Source organism: Ascaphus truei, chromosome 16 (genome assembly GCF_040206685.1).
Source record: "Ascaphus truei isolate aAscTru1 chromosome 16, aAscTru1.hap1, whole genome shotgun sequence".
NCBI lineage: Eukaryota > Metazoa > Chordata > Amphibia > Anura > Ascaphidae > Ascaphus > Ascaphus truei.
The window spans coordinates 12,478,516-12,491,650 of NC_134498.1; the positions used below are offsets into that span (position 1 = coordinate 12,478,516).

The following is a 13,135-nucleotide window of genomic DNA, read 5'->3' on the forward strand; positions in this document are numbered from 1 at the left end:
GCAAACAAGAAAACGCAAAATTGTTGTCAGCAGAAAATCTTGTAGCGCATCGCGATCGCTACGCGCAGGCAGCTGCTGGGACCGGCCCCATTGAGGAACTTGTTCCTGCAGCGCGCGCCGTAGCGAGCACAGCAGTGGACACTGGGACCGAGGCCTAAGGGGGCAGTAGGGCCAGGGAGAAAATGAGGAGCTTCGTTTTTGACATGTTCAGTTTGATTCGGCGGACGACTGCAAACTAATAAACAATCAAGATGCATGTACCAATGTTAACAAAACTCTTCTGAATGACAAGTATTTATTATCTGTATAGTGTCATGTGCAACGAATATCCTGAATATTACAGCAAACAATTTAGGAAGCTTTCCAAACATATTAAATGGGTGGCCAAACTCAGTACTCAAGAGTCACCACCAGGTCAGGTTTGAAGGATATCTCCGCTTCAGCACAGGTGGCTCAGTCATTGTGATTGAGCCACCTATGCTGAAGCCGAGATATCCTTAACACATGGCCTGTTGGTGGTGGTTGAATACTGAGTTTGGCCACCCCTGGATTGCAATATATCCCAGGAAGTGAAAGAGTTAAATTGTCTCCCCAACACTGAAGGAATTAGGGGTCAGAAGCGATCGGTGCTATTAATTAAACTGTGATGCTGCTAATCGGGACACTATCACACAGACACTCTCCTTATGCTGACTAGCACTATGGCAGTTTAATGAATAACTTCCTACGAATTTGATATAACACATGCTTTCATGTGCTTTTCTTTAAAAGATATTCCAGGGTTAAATCCGGATATTTTATGCCAGATTAGGAGAGAAGACAATATAAAGTTTCAGGATCCTCCGAATTCAGAGAACGGTAAATCGAGCACCAATCAGCACAGCACCGAGTAACATGCAGCACATACTGGCTTCATTCGGGGCTTTGGGCAGAGTGGGATAAGGGGCATAGTGTGCATCATCTGAGAGAATTTTACATAGTTACATAGTAGATGAGGTGGAAAAAAGACATACGTCCATCAAGTTCAACCTATGCTAAATTTATATACAGAACTTGGTAGTTCAAGAAGTAAAACGAACTTTTTATGCACGAGGACCCCTTCTCTGGTCTGTCTCATTTATTTATTTCAAATAAGGGGGGGGTGATCCTGAGTCGATTTTGTGTATAATTTTAAGAACCTGTTTAGTTAAAGCAGTAATTACTAATTAATTACGAGTAATAATACAAGCCCATTTTTTTTCTTTAGTCTCTGAAGGAGAGTTTTTCTTGGTGCAGAACTTCAGTTGCCTGTCACTGTCAGATCCCCCTTATTCAGAAGAAATACATTTTTAAGAGAGGTGTGTTTTCCATGGTTGGTGGTTGGGGAACCTTTTTTCCATCCTCGTCTGGACAATGTGCAGGAGCTCCATGAACAGCTCAAATAATGTTAATGATATAAAAAAAAGTGCTAAAGTAACAATCTCCTTTACTTACATCTTACAGCCAACATAATACATAACCTTGGTTTTTTGCTTGAATATGGGGAAGGAATTACACTGTATGGGGACGTATAAAAAGCTGTAAATGTTGAGTTCAAACCCGTTTTACGTTTCTGTTCTCTATAGATAGATAGAAGGCTTTAAATGGTCGTATTTGCATAGCCTATGTTATATGTTGGTCTTATTCGTGGAGATGGGTCCTAAATATATCATGCTTCTTTAAAGAAAATGTCATAACAATACTTGAGTTTCCTTAAGTAGATGCCTTGATTTGAATGACATTTAGACTGCATGAGGACTACTTGGTTGCCTTCTTGAGGGTTAATATAATAGGTATAATTGTTTAGGAGGCGAGAGACTGAACCTGATATACCATTAGTGTATTTTGAGTAGGAATGTGCTCTAACTGTACATTTAATTGTATGTTATTGCTGCATACATTATGGGAACTATGTTGGTTTGTTCACTGTAAGTGTTTTATATCATCTTTCCCTGTGAATAGGAGACCGTGTTAAACATGAAGTATCATTAGATGCGAAACAAAAAGATGATTGCAATGGATCAACAAACTGTGAACATAGAAGCGCACAGCTAAAAGGTATGCAGTATAAACTGTTTGTTGTTTCTCACTACTTTTAAAGCACTGGTCGCTTTTATTTGTCACTCTTCTGAACCGGGGAGCTGATCCATGGTCACCCAACCTCCAGGGACCACCATTTTCCCGAACGACTTAGGGTTTTCTCCACCGGGCAAGGATAGTTGCATGATGGACACAAAATAGCTGCGGGGTCTGATCTCGTTCCAGCAGCCAATAGAAAATACATTCAAAATGCTTTTTATGCAGTGAAGAGAAGTGATAAAAAAGGACTTTCCAGCATCTTAATCCCTTCCCTTTAGAGCGCTGTTTCCCAATTTGGAATGCTGGCCCCACTGGTGAGTGAGTGAGAGGGGGAACGGGTGCAGGGGCTTTCCAAAGGGGCTCAGAATGTTGGGGTGGACATCATACTAGGAGATAATGACAGATTCAAATAAAAAGGAAATCATAGTGACAAAAAGAGAAGAGAGCGCTCCAGACAGACAAAGACTATGGGAATCAAGGCTGTAGTTGTGGCATAAAAAAAAAAATATATATATATCACACACAGAAATAAAAAACAGCGCTAAAATGGACTATAGTTCTAAATAGTACTAAATATAGAACCACTTGAACAAACTATCCCAGCTAGAAAGGAGCCTAGACCACACTGAATTATTAATACAAAATAATAAAAATACTTAATCCTTTAAAAGTCCAAGCAGTGAAAATATATGTTCCAGTGAAAGAAAGTTAGGATCCGCTGGCTGCCTTCTCCACAGGGAAAACCACTCCCATAGATAATCTGAAAATAAATAAAAGGGGGAAGGGAAAAAGAGAGGCGCACTCTCCTAGTGTAACATTGCTTGAACAATTTATTACACTATAAAAATCATCAATGGTTCAACTCACAAAACAGCAAGTCACTCGCATTTCTGAGTATAATACACCGTCCGTCCCCAGCTAAGCTGTATACGCTTCACAATGTCTTCCACTGGCTCCACACGTGTTATGTCCTGATATGTAAAAACCATAGTATTTAAAGAGGGTGTACTTTATTTTTCACACCACTGTATGTATATATATATATATATATATATATATATATATATGTATATATATATATATATATATCTATATCTGTAACACAATGAGATAGCGACACTCTTTGCCCAGTGCACAGGTAATAGAGAATTCATAGTGGAAAAAAATATATACCTGAACTCTCGGCTCCTATGAGGGGGGAAAAAAGGTTTGGTTTCCTATTGGCCCATGTGACGCCGGAGCTTTAAGCTTCAATCCCCAGCTAGCTCAGCCGGAGCAGCTACCGGCATCCTCTACAGAGGTAAGTATCTCCGGAAGCTAGAAATCCAAGGAGCTGAAATGAATGGAGTTCAGCTCCAGAAACCCCCTGCTTTAAACCGATATTAAAAAATGGAAGAAAAAAAACACGAAAAAAACGCCATGAATTTCTACTTTAAGGGTTACAAATTTACTTCCAGACATAAAGTCACACTGTGACATCTATGCAATAGCTACTAACATCGTACCAGTTGATCTCTGATGATGGCTTTACAAGTTGACGGAGACGTTGGAACCATTTCTTACACAAATATTGCTTACATTTAAGTCCTTAGTGCAGGTTAACGCACTGCTGTCTCTCCTAGAGCAGGGCGATTCTGGTTTTACTCCAGGAAGTCCCTCAGTTCAGCAGACGTTGTCCGATTTCTCCGTATTGTTAAAAAAAAAATATCAGTCAAGTCCATGTCGGTGAACTACAGTAGAGTCTCGGTTATCCGACTTTCAGTTAACTGACACTCGGTTTTATCCGACATCGCCCCCCTTCTCACTTACCAGGCTTACTGGTGGCAGAAGAGGAGGACTGGAGACCATGGGAGCGGCACAGGAAGAAGATAGCTGGCGGCGGTAGAAAAGGACCATGTCAGTGGAAGCAAGAAGTTGAGACAGCGGGTAGCGGCAGGAGAAGACATGTAATCGGAGCAGAGCAGCACAGGATACGGCAAGGGAGGAATGCGATGTAACCGGAATGTTACAGCGCATTCCTCCCCTGCTGTTCTCTTGTGCTGCTCTGCTCCTGCTTCGATTACATGTCTTGTCCTGCCGCCGCCCGCAGTCTCAAAGTCTTCCCTCCACTGACATGGTCCTCTTCTCCCGCCACCAGCTGTCTTCCTCCTGTGCCGCTCCGCTCCCATGGTCTTCAGTCCTCCTCTTCTGCCACCACCGCCACTGGTAAGTGAGAAGGGGGGGGCGGAAATAGTGGATAATACTTTCCGTGTTATCCGTCATTTTCAGTTGTCCGACACGGTATTGGTCCCGCTTAGGTTGGATAACCGAAACTCTACTGTACTAAATAAGTGTACCGTATCCAAGGCATGCCTCTGTCCACAATCATTTTTTGGCAGGAAGAGCTGAATATCGTCTGAACCAATTGCTCTGGGCGATTCATTCTTACCACATCTCCTTCATAATGAACTAACAAACTAAATAAAGCATGTCTTATGAGACTGTTCTTATCTGCAAAACCTTAGAGGAGCTGGTAGCGCCCAATGAAAGCAATGTGTTTCATATTTCTTCTGCACTTCCAAGTCTGTGAACCTACATTTAGAAAGCTTAACAATAAATTTTAACCCTTTGGGTGCTGCATGTCTTTCAGAATTGGGGCTTTGTGATCATTTATGTAGCTATTGTCAGGGGAGACCAGGACTAATACCAGGGATCAACTCGCCAGACAGAAACACAAGAGTTTCTAAAATTAATTTATTGGAAAAAAAGTATCCACAACTGGCATATAAACAGATCATACCCAACCGGGGAAACCCTGCAGACCTAGTTGCAGGGCCCCCTTGCAGAGATTTCCCCTGTTCTTTCTTCCCTGCAATGTCCTCTGAAATAGAATTCCAGGCCTGACACCAGCACAGGAGTGGACACTGCAGCCTCTCTCGGTTACAGCAACAACTTATGCTGTATCCCCCAAGAGGGGATATGATAACTATATACAAATATATTCGGGGATAATACAAGGAGCTTTCAAAAGAACTATTCATCCCACAGGCAGTACAAAGGACTCGGGGCCATCCCTTAAGGTTGGAGGAAAGGAAATTTCACCAGCAACAAAGGATAGGGTTCTTTACAGTAAGGGCAGTTAAAATGTGGAACTCATTACCCATGGAGACTGTGATGGCAGATACAATAGATTTTTTCAAAAAAAGGTTGGACCTCTTTTTAGATAGGAAAGGTATACAGTGATATACCAAATAAGTATATATGGGAAGGATGTTGATCCAGGGATTAATCCGATTGCCATTTCTTGGAGTCGGGAAGGAATTAATTTTTCCCCTTAATGGGGTTTTTTGTTTGTCTTCCTCTGGATCAATAAGTAAGTATAGATATAGGATAAAGTATCTGTTGTCTAAATTTAGCATAGGTTGAACTTGATGGACCTATGTATTTTTTCAACCTCGTCTACTATGTAACTATGTAACTCTTATGGCTCACTTCAGTCTAACTAGTCTCCCTCCCCACCTTTTTATACACTAAACCCACAATATTGAAACATTCAGAGCCAGGTGCTGTTTACGTGCCCAGCCCCTGATTGGTGGGTAGAAATGTAACATGCAAAATACTACAGGGAAAGGTCCCAGACACTTTTGCAACATTTTACCTGCAAACAAAATTAACTCCTGGTCCCTGAGGTGCTGGAAACAGGTTAAAAACATAATACATTATACATACACATAACATACCAGTGTATTATCGACAGGTAGGGGTAATGGCAGGCTTGGTCTTTATTAACAACAGCCATAGTTACCCTACCGTCAAAGCTATCACCTGATAGTGACCTGCCCCTGAATGACACAGAGACAAGCTAATGCAATCTGCCTTACAAATGAGCCAACGTGCCCTGAGATTCACAAAACATCATAAGAGCCCCTAGAGTACCACCACCTGTAACATCCGGAGAACATCATAATAGCACTCTAAGGGTTAAAGTATGAAAGTTATGTTTAATATAGAGAAGGTGTTAATGGATGAACGCTTCAAATGTATTGCAATCTGATGTAGATAGCTTAATAGGACTGTACCGAAAGCCTAATGGCAAAAAGTAGTGTACACAATATATGCTGCTTTTCTTAGGGGCTACTTTGAAGCACGGACCGGACAGGGGAAATAATGCAGCAGCAACTCTACAGCTGTGCTGTAAGGCAGCCATTTTTAAGAGTTCCCTGTAAAATTTTGGATTTCTTTAAAAAAAGAAGAAAACTACTGGAAGATTCCACAAAGAGGTGTGTAATGAATATGTAAAGAGAACGACAATTTGAATAAATAAACATTGAAGTGTCTGAGTGGCACTGCAGCATTAAAGTTAGAGCCCCTCTGTTTCCGTGTCCTGATGTTATCCTAACACAGTCTACGTTTGAGTTTTTGTTTTCTGATTGCTATGTAATACCAATTGTGTGTTTTTCTTTTCTTCGTAAGACAACTCGACATTTAATACAGATGTACTGTCAAGTATCAAGAAAGAACAGGATAGCTTCCGTTATCCTCTCATCTCTGAGCAAGGTAAACAAGAATATGTCAGGTACAGAAATGTGGGCATTTCAGAGCCTCATTCAAGAAGTAGCTGCAACAGGAAAAAGTACTACAGTCGTTTTAGAAATAAGCTACAATCAGAGAATCCTCGCACCTACAATTACTTTCCTAATGTTAAATGTTTTTAATGATCAAAACCAAAGGGCATTGCACTCGAGCCCATAATTCCTGCCCAATCCTTTTGGTTCTTGTGATATTCATAATAAAATAAACCCAAAATGGCTACAGTGTGGGGCAGGAAATGCACAGGTACGTGCCTCAGGGTGGGAAAGTTCCATCTTGATACCCCCTGGCTCAGACCAACCAAGAATGAGAGAAAAAACATTTTTTTTTTTTTTTTTTTAGAAAGTACAGTACATTTGAACTAAAATATTGTTTTTTTTTAACATCTCGTAATCCTTTCATCTATGCCTGCAGCCAATCAAAGGGAAAATCCCTGGTATGAAAACATTGCGTGTTTTCAAGGCTCCTCAATGGCGTTACACTCCTTAAAAAGTATGGGGGGAAAGTTGCTGATCCTAACAGATAATGGGAAACTCACACGCACACGGGATCCACACACACACAGTGCATTATTGATGGGGCTCCTGGGGGGTGATTCAGGGTGGTGGATGGGGCTCACCGCTCCAGGGCAGGGTTGAGAGAAGGGAAGTGGGGTACTGTGGGGCGCCAGTACCTGCCTCAGTCCGGACGTGTCTGCTGTCGCAGCAGAAGTAGCAACACACACTAGTACTACACACTGTTCCTGCAGTGAGTCCAGACTCTTCCGCTTCTTTCAGGCTGAAACGTGCACACCGGTCTGCCCCCCCCAAACCTAAGCACATGCGCAATGCATGTTGGGCTTTCTAAACTCTTGTTGTCATCGTTATTTATCGCCATCAAGAAGAAAAAAGTTGCTGTAATTAATAACAGAAGTGTTGCTGACAAAAATAAAGCTGGGCCGCTGTCAGCTGCCACCCCCAGGGCAAATACTCTGCCTATGCCAAGACCGGGCCCTGCTTACCACGCATATGATTTCCACGGGTGCATTCCGTCAATGGGGCCTATTCTAGTAGCTTTGAAAAGAGACTTATCGAGCATTTTGGGCACTTCTCGAACGAGTTTGCAAGTGTAGCTATTCAGAAAGCTTTGATAACTTGCCAAACTCGCTTGAGAAACGCTTCTTCACGATCGCTTGCGCTGCCGCTCAGACAAACTGTGCGGGAGCTCAAAAGATGCTCAAACTCGCATTTTTTTTAAATATCGAGCAATTTAAGTAGGTTCGATAATCACATCGCGGCTGCAACTCGCAGCTCTCATCTCACCAACTCGAGGGTTGCGAGATGGGATCCGCCGTATAACTTAGAAAAAAAAATATTTTTCACTGCATCGGATTGAAGCCGGGAGTCTCCGAAGCTGACACGCTTTAATATCGGCTCCGGAGACCCCCTGCTACAATACTCTGTTATTAAAATTTATATAAAAACAGTGCGATCGCCTGTAACAACTGTGCAGGGAGATCGCCTGCAACTGCTGTGTAGGGAGATCGCCTGTAACTGCTGTGCAGGGAGATGCAGCTCTCTGTGCAGGGAGATCGCCTGTAACAGCTGTGCAGGGAGATCGCCTGTAACAGCTGTGCAGGGAGCTGCAGCTCTCTGTGCAGGGAGATCGCCTGTAACAGCTGTGCAGGGGATATAGCTCTCTGTGCAGGGAGATGCAGCTCTCTCTGTTCATGGAGATCGCCTGTAACAGCTGTGCAGGGAGATGTAGCTCTCTCTGTGCAGGGAGATGCAGCTCTCTCTGTGCAGGGAGATCGCCTGTAACAGCTGTGCATGGAGATCACCTGTAACAGCTGTGCAGGGGATATAGCTCTCTGTGCATCGCTTAAAGACTGCAGGAAGATCGCACGGGTAGAACTTAAAAAAAGACTGAGATGAAGGTACTGCTATCCAAAGCGGTATTGGCATTTTTCTACCTCACGGTTTCTGACTTATGATAATTCTTTCTGAATACAGTGATAACACAAATGCCAAACCGTTCCATTTGGCAGTGATTTTATCAAAGCTACTAGAATAGGCCCCAATGTCTCTTACTGATTGTCATGTTGGCGGCTATTTTCCCCTTCACATGTAACCTCTGGGATAGGTAAACTGTTAATGTCACATACAGTATCTCTGTAACCAGGAAGCTTCCAATTGTGGGTCTGATAATTGTGTAAAGCCACAGTCCCCTCTGCAGATAAGGATTCTGGGAAATACATGCAAATGAGCTGTCGGCTTTCTAGTCATTTTTACAAACTCCCTAGAGCCGTTGCCTATTATACAGCAGACTCCCAGGGAGAGAGTGCAGCATCAGCAACCCACTCAGAGGCAGTTGTTTGAGTCTGGTTTTGAAGCTGGTAGGGGTCACAAACCAGGCTCAGTAATGTCATGGTTAGTTCAAAACCCTCCACATTTTTGGAGAGATTTTCTGCTTGAAAACACAAGAGGTTTGCTTGGTAACTGCAATAACAATCATGTGCCTCCCAATATCCATGTTGATATCTTAGGGCCAATGTGGCAGGGACAGGTTTTTAAGGGGTTACATGTGGGTGATTGATGCCTTATTACCCACATCCCACACTTCTAAGTATTTTTAAGTCATTTGTTAAAGTTAGTTGGTAAACATGATGAGCTGAGACGTTGGGGAGGGGTTTGATTTTCTCTGGATACTTCCTTTTTTCACAGTGTTTTACAAGTGCTCAGACAGCCAGAACTTCCCCCATCTTTCCCCCACCCTCCACTTACTTTTATTGACTCTATGATAAGGGCAGGATGGGATAAGGTTAAATAAAACACTTGATTGATAGACACGTTTGAAATGCGACTTACATTTCCCCCCAAAAATAAAGGTGGCTAAATGTATTGCTATTGGCCAGTTAGAATAGTTCAGGGAATAAAATGAGGTGCTTGTACATTCCTTACATTAGGTAGTTTTCTGGCCAGGCTACGTGTAATTGCATCTTTAATCAATAACACGGGAAGGATGTTGATCCAGGGATTAATCCGATTGCCAATTCTTGGAGTCAGGAAGGAATTTATTTCCCCCATATGAGATATCATTGGATGATATGTCACTGGGGTTTTGTTTGCCTTCCTCTGGATCAATATACTGTAAGTACGGATATGGAATAAAGTATCTGTTGTCTAAATTTAGCATAGGTTGAACTTGATAGACATCTCTTTTTTCAACCTTATCTACTATGTAACAATGCAACTTGAATAATGTTGTGTATGTATTTAGGTATTTCACAACCTCCGAACAAACGTGGTCGGCCAGCGCTCACACCTCAGTTACGGCTCATTCGTCGCAAGGAAACAAATAAAATGGCGCATGATCAGCGCATTAATATAGGCAGCGCGTTTGATGATTGGATGGCAGTCAAGAATGAGAAATGTCTGATCAGACACGAACAAGTTGCAATGCACCTTATCGACACATACCGGTGAGTAACCCTTCCTTCATTTCCTATACATATCTAGATTGCATTATTTACTTTGTATCAATGCTGGACGTGTGATGGTATTAGGGGGCACAAAGCACCCCTCCTTTTTATCCAACTTCACAGGTCCACTACTTTTCTACATACAGCCTTGATCTATGTAGGAAGCCTCCTTCCTACTTTCTAACCATAAATATGATATAAATCTTTATCAAATAGTTACAATCATTTCTCCAAAACATTTTTAAAACGTTTAGAATTGTTTTATAAAGGAGCCGTCCCCCTGCGCCCCTCGTCCCCCTGCACTCCTCCATACCCCTGCACCCCTGCCCACTCTGACCCCCCTCCAGCCCCTGCGCTCCTCCGACCCCCCTCCAGCATACCTCTGTCCTCCCTCCATCCCCCTGCTCCCCTCCATCCTCCGTCCCTGCCCCTTTTATTTACATGGGGGAAGGGGGTAAGCAGGGGATCCCGGGGCTAAACTTACCCCAGTTCAGCTGTGAAAACCCCTAGTCCCCCGATACTTGCCGGGAAAGGAGCCACCAGCGCTTCCTGGCATTGACATTCTCTTCATCACTTGGGCCAATATGAATCCGTTGCGCAGGACGTGGCGGCTTCCTATTGGCCCACATGATGCAGGAGATTTAACCCTCCTTTTATTCCCCCTGGAGAGGACAGTACTGCAGCTACCTCCAGCGGTAACTTTCCAGGGAACCAGGAGGTGTTTGGAGCTGAAATAAACACGTTTCTGCTTCCCATCCATGTAATAAACACATTACAGAAATTTACAAAACAGAACTGAGTAGAGGATACTGCACTATACTACTCATTTGTTAAGCCACTATGACTGTTAATATCTATAAAATCAGAAAAGGGGCACTCAAAAAAATGGAGTGAGGGTAAAGAGGGTGCATACAGTCCACAAAGTACACGAAAAGCAAAACTGGGCAGGCCCTCCTATGTTCAAAAGTAGTGAGCTTTATTAGCTCAATGTTTCGGTCCCCACTGGAACCTTTCATACTGTGTGTGTGTGTGTGTGTGTATATATGTGTGTATGTATATATGTGTGTATATATATATATATATCTATATATCTCATACGATACCGGTTGCAACACGACATCAAGGGACAGCACGCAGGTAAGTAAATCATATACCCAAACGTCGTTTTTTGTGTCTTCTATCAAATATATAAAATGTATGATTTACTTACGTGCGTGCTGTCCCTTGATGTCGTGTTGCAACCGGTATCGTATGGTCTGTTATTGCTTTATGGGATAAGCACCAAAACTTATTTACTTGCAAATGGTGTGCCGGCTGTGCATTGGATTCTCTGTGTGTGTGTGTGTGTGTGTGTGTGTGTGTGTGTGTGTGTACACTAAATTATAATAGTGATTTAGACTAGTGTTATAACTAATTATAAGTGGTGTTCATAAAGCTTAAAAAAGTCACTTAAAGTTCACACAGGTGTAGTCCATCAAGTCCACTGAGGACATGTAAAAATTAAGATGGTATCCACCCACCCACAAAGTACCTACAAAAAAAAAACAAAGGGAAGCGCAGGCACCATTTTTTTTTAAATGTGTGTTTGTGTGTTTGTATAGATATGTATGTATACACAGCATCCCTCCCTCTCCCCCTCCACACCTTTCCTTGTCACCCTCCCCTGGCTTCAAACACTTTTAACATCCTACCTTATCTACAGTACATATCATTTTTTTTCTCTCTCTCTCTACACTGTTTTAGCCATAGATTCCTGTGTATATTAATATTGCTTGACCTGAAGAAGAGAGAACTCTCGAAAGCTTGTCCTATGACATAAATTGTTAGTTCAATAAAAAATGCTATATATATATATATATATATATATATAGTTACATAGTAGATGAGGCTGAAAAAAGACTTCCGTCCATCAAGTTCAACCTATGATAAATTTAGACAACAGATACTTTATCCTATATCTATACTTATTGATCCAGAGGAAGGCAAACAAAAAACCCCATTAAGGGGAAAAATTAATTCCTTCCTGACTCCAAGAATTGGCAATCGGATTAATCCCTGGATCAACATCCTTCCCATGTATACTTATTTGGTATATCCCTGTATACCTTTCCCATCTAAAAAGATGTCCAACCCTTTTTTGAACAAATCTATTGTATCTGCCATCACAGTCTCCATGGGTAATGAATTCCACATTTTAACTGCCCTTACTGTAAAGAACCCTTTCCTTTGTTGCTGGTGAAATTTCCTTTCCTCCAACCTTAAGGGATGGCCCCGAGTCCTTTGTACTGCCCGTGGGATGAATAGTTCTTTTGAAAGCTCCTTGTATTGTCCCTGAATATATTTGTATATAGTTATCATATCCCCTCTTAGACGCCTCTTTTCTAATGTAAATAACTCTAATTTAGCTAGCCTCTCCTCATAAGTTAGAATGTCCATCCCCTTTATTAATTTGGTGGCTCTTCTCTGCACTCTCTCTAATTCCATAATGTCTTTTCTTAGGATTGGTGCCCAAAATTGTACTCCATATTCAAGGTGTGGTCTTACTAATGCTTTGTAAAGGGGCATAATTATGTTTACTTCCCTTCCATCCATTGCCCGTTTGATGCAAGATAAGATCTTGTTTGCCTTTGCAGCTACTGCATGACATTGGGCACTATTGCTAAGCCTGCTGTCTACAAGCACTCCTAAATCCTTCTCCATCAAGGATTCCCCCAATATATCTCCATTTAATTTGTAAGTCGCCTTTTTATTCTTGTATCCCAAATGCATAACCTTACATTTATCTGTATTAAACCTCATCTGCCATTTACCTGCCCACGTTTCCAGTCTCTCCAAGTTCTTCTGGAGAGAAATTACATCCTGCTCTGATTCTATTACCTTACACAATTTAGTATCATCAGCAAAGATGGAGACTTTGCTCTCGATCCCAAACTCAAGGTCATTAATAAACAAGTTAAAAAACAGGGGTCCCAGTACCGATCCCTAAGGTACTCCACTCACGACTTTAGC

General features: G+C 42.1%; 1 protein-coding gene across 6 annotated transcripts in view; it reads left to right on the forward strand.

The window, feature by feature from the left end:
* The window catches only part of LOC142467292 (uncharacterized), a 61,511-nt gene that overhangs the window by 30,175 nt on the left and 18,201 nt on the right, over positions 1–13,135 (forward strand). For all 6 annotated transcript variants that reach the window (XM_075572786.1, XM_075572784.1, XM_075572788.1 and 3 more), the window contains exons 5-8: positions 1,247–1,337; positions 1,981–2,076; positions 6,550–6,633; positions 9,925–10,126. In XM_075572786.1, the coding sequence (XP_075428901.1) occupies positions 1,247–1,337; positions 1,981–2,076; positions 6,550–6,633; positions 9,925–10,126 (473 nt within the window). The remainder of the gene's footprint in view (positions 1–1,246; positions 1,338–1,980; positions 2,077–6,549; positions 6,634–9,924; positions 10,127–13,135) is intronic.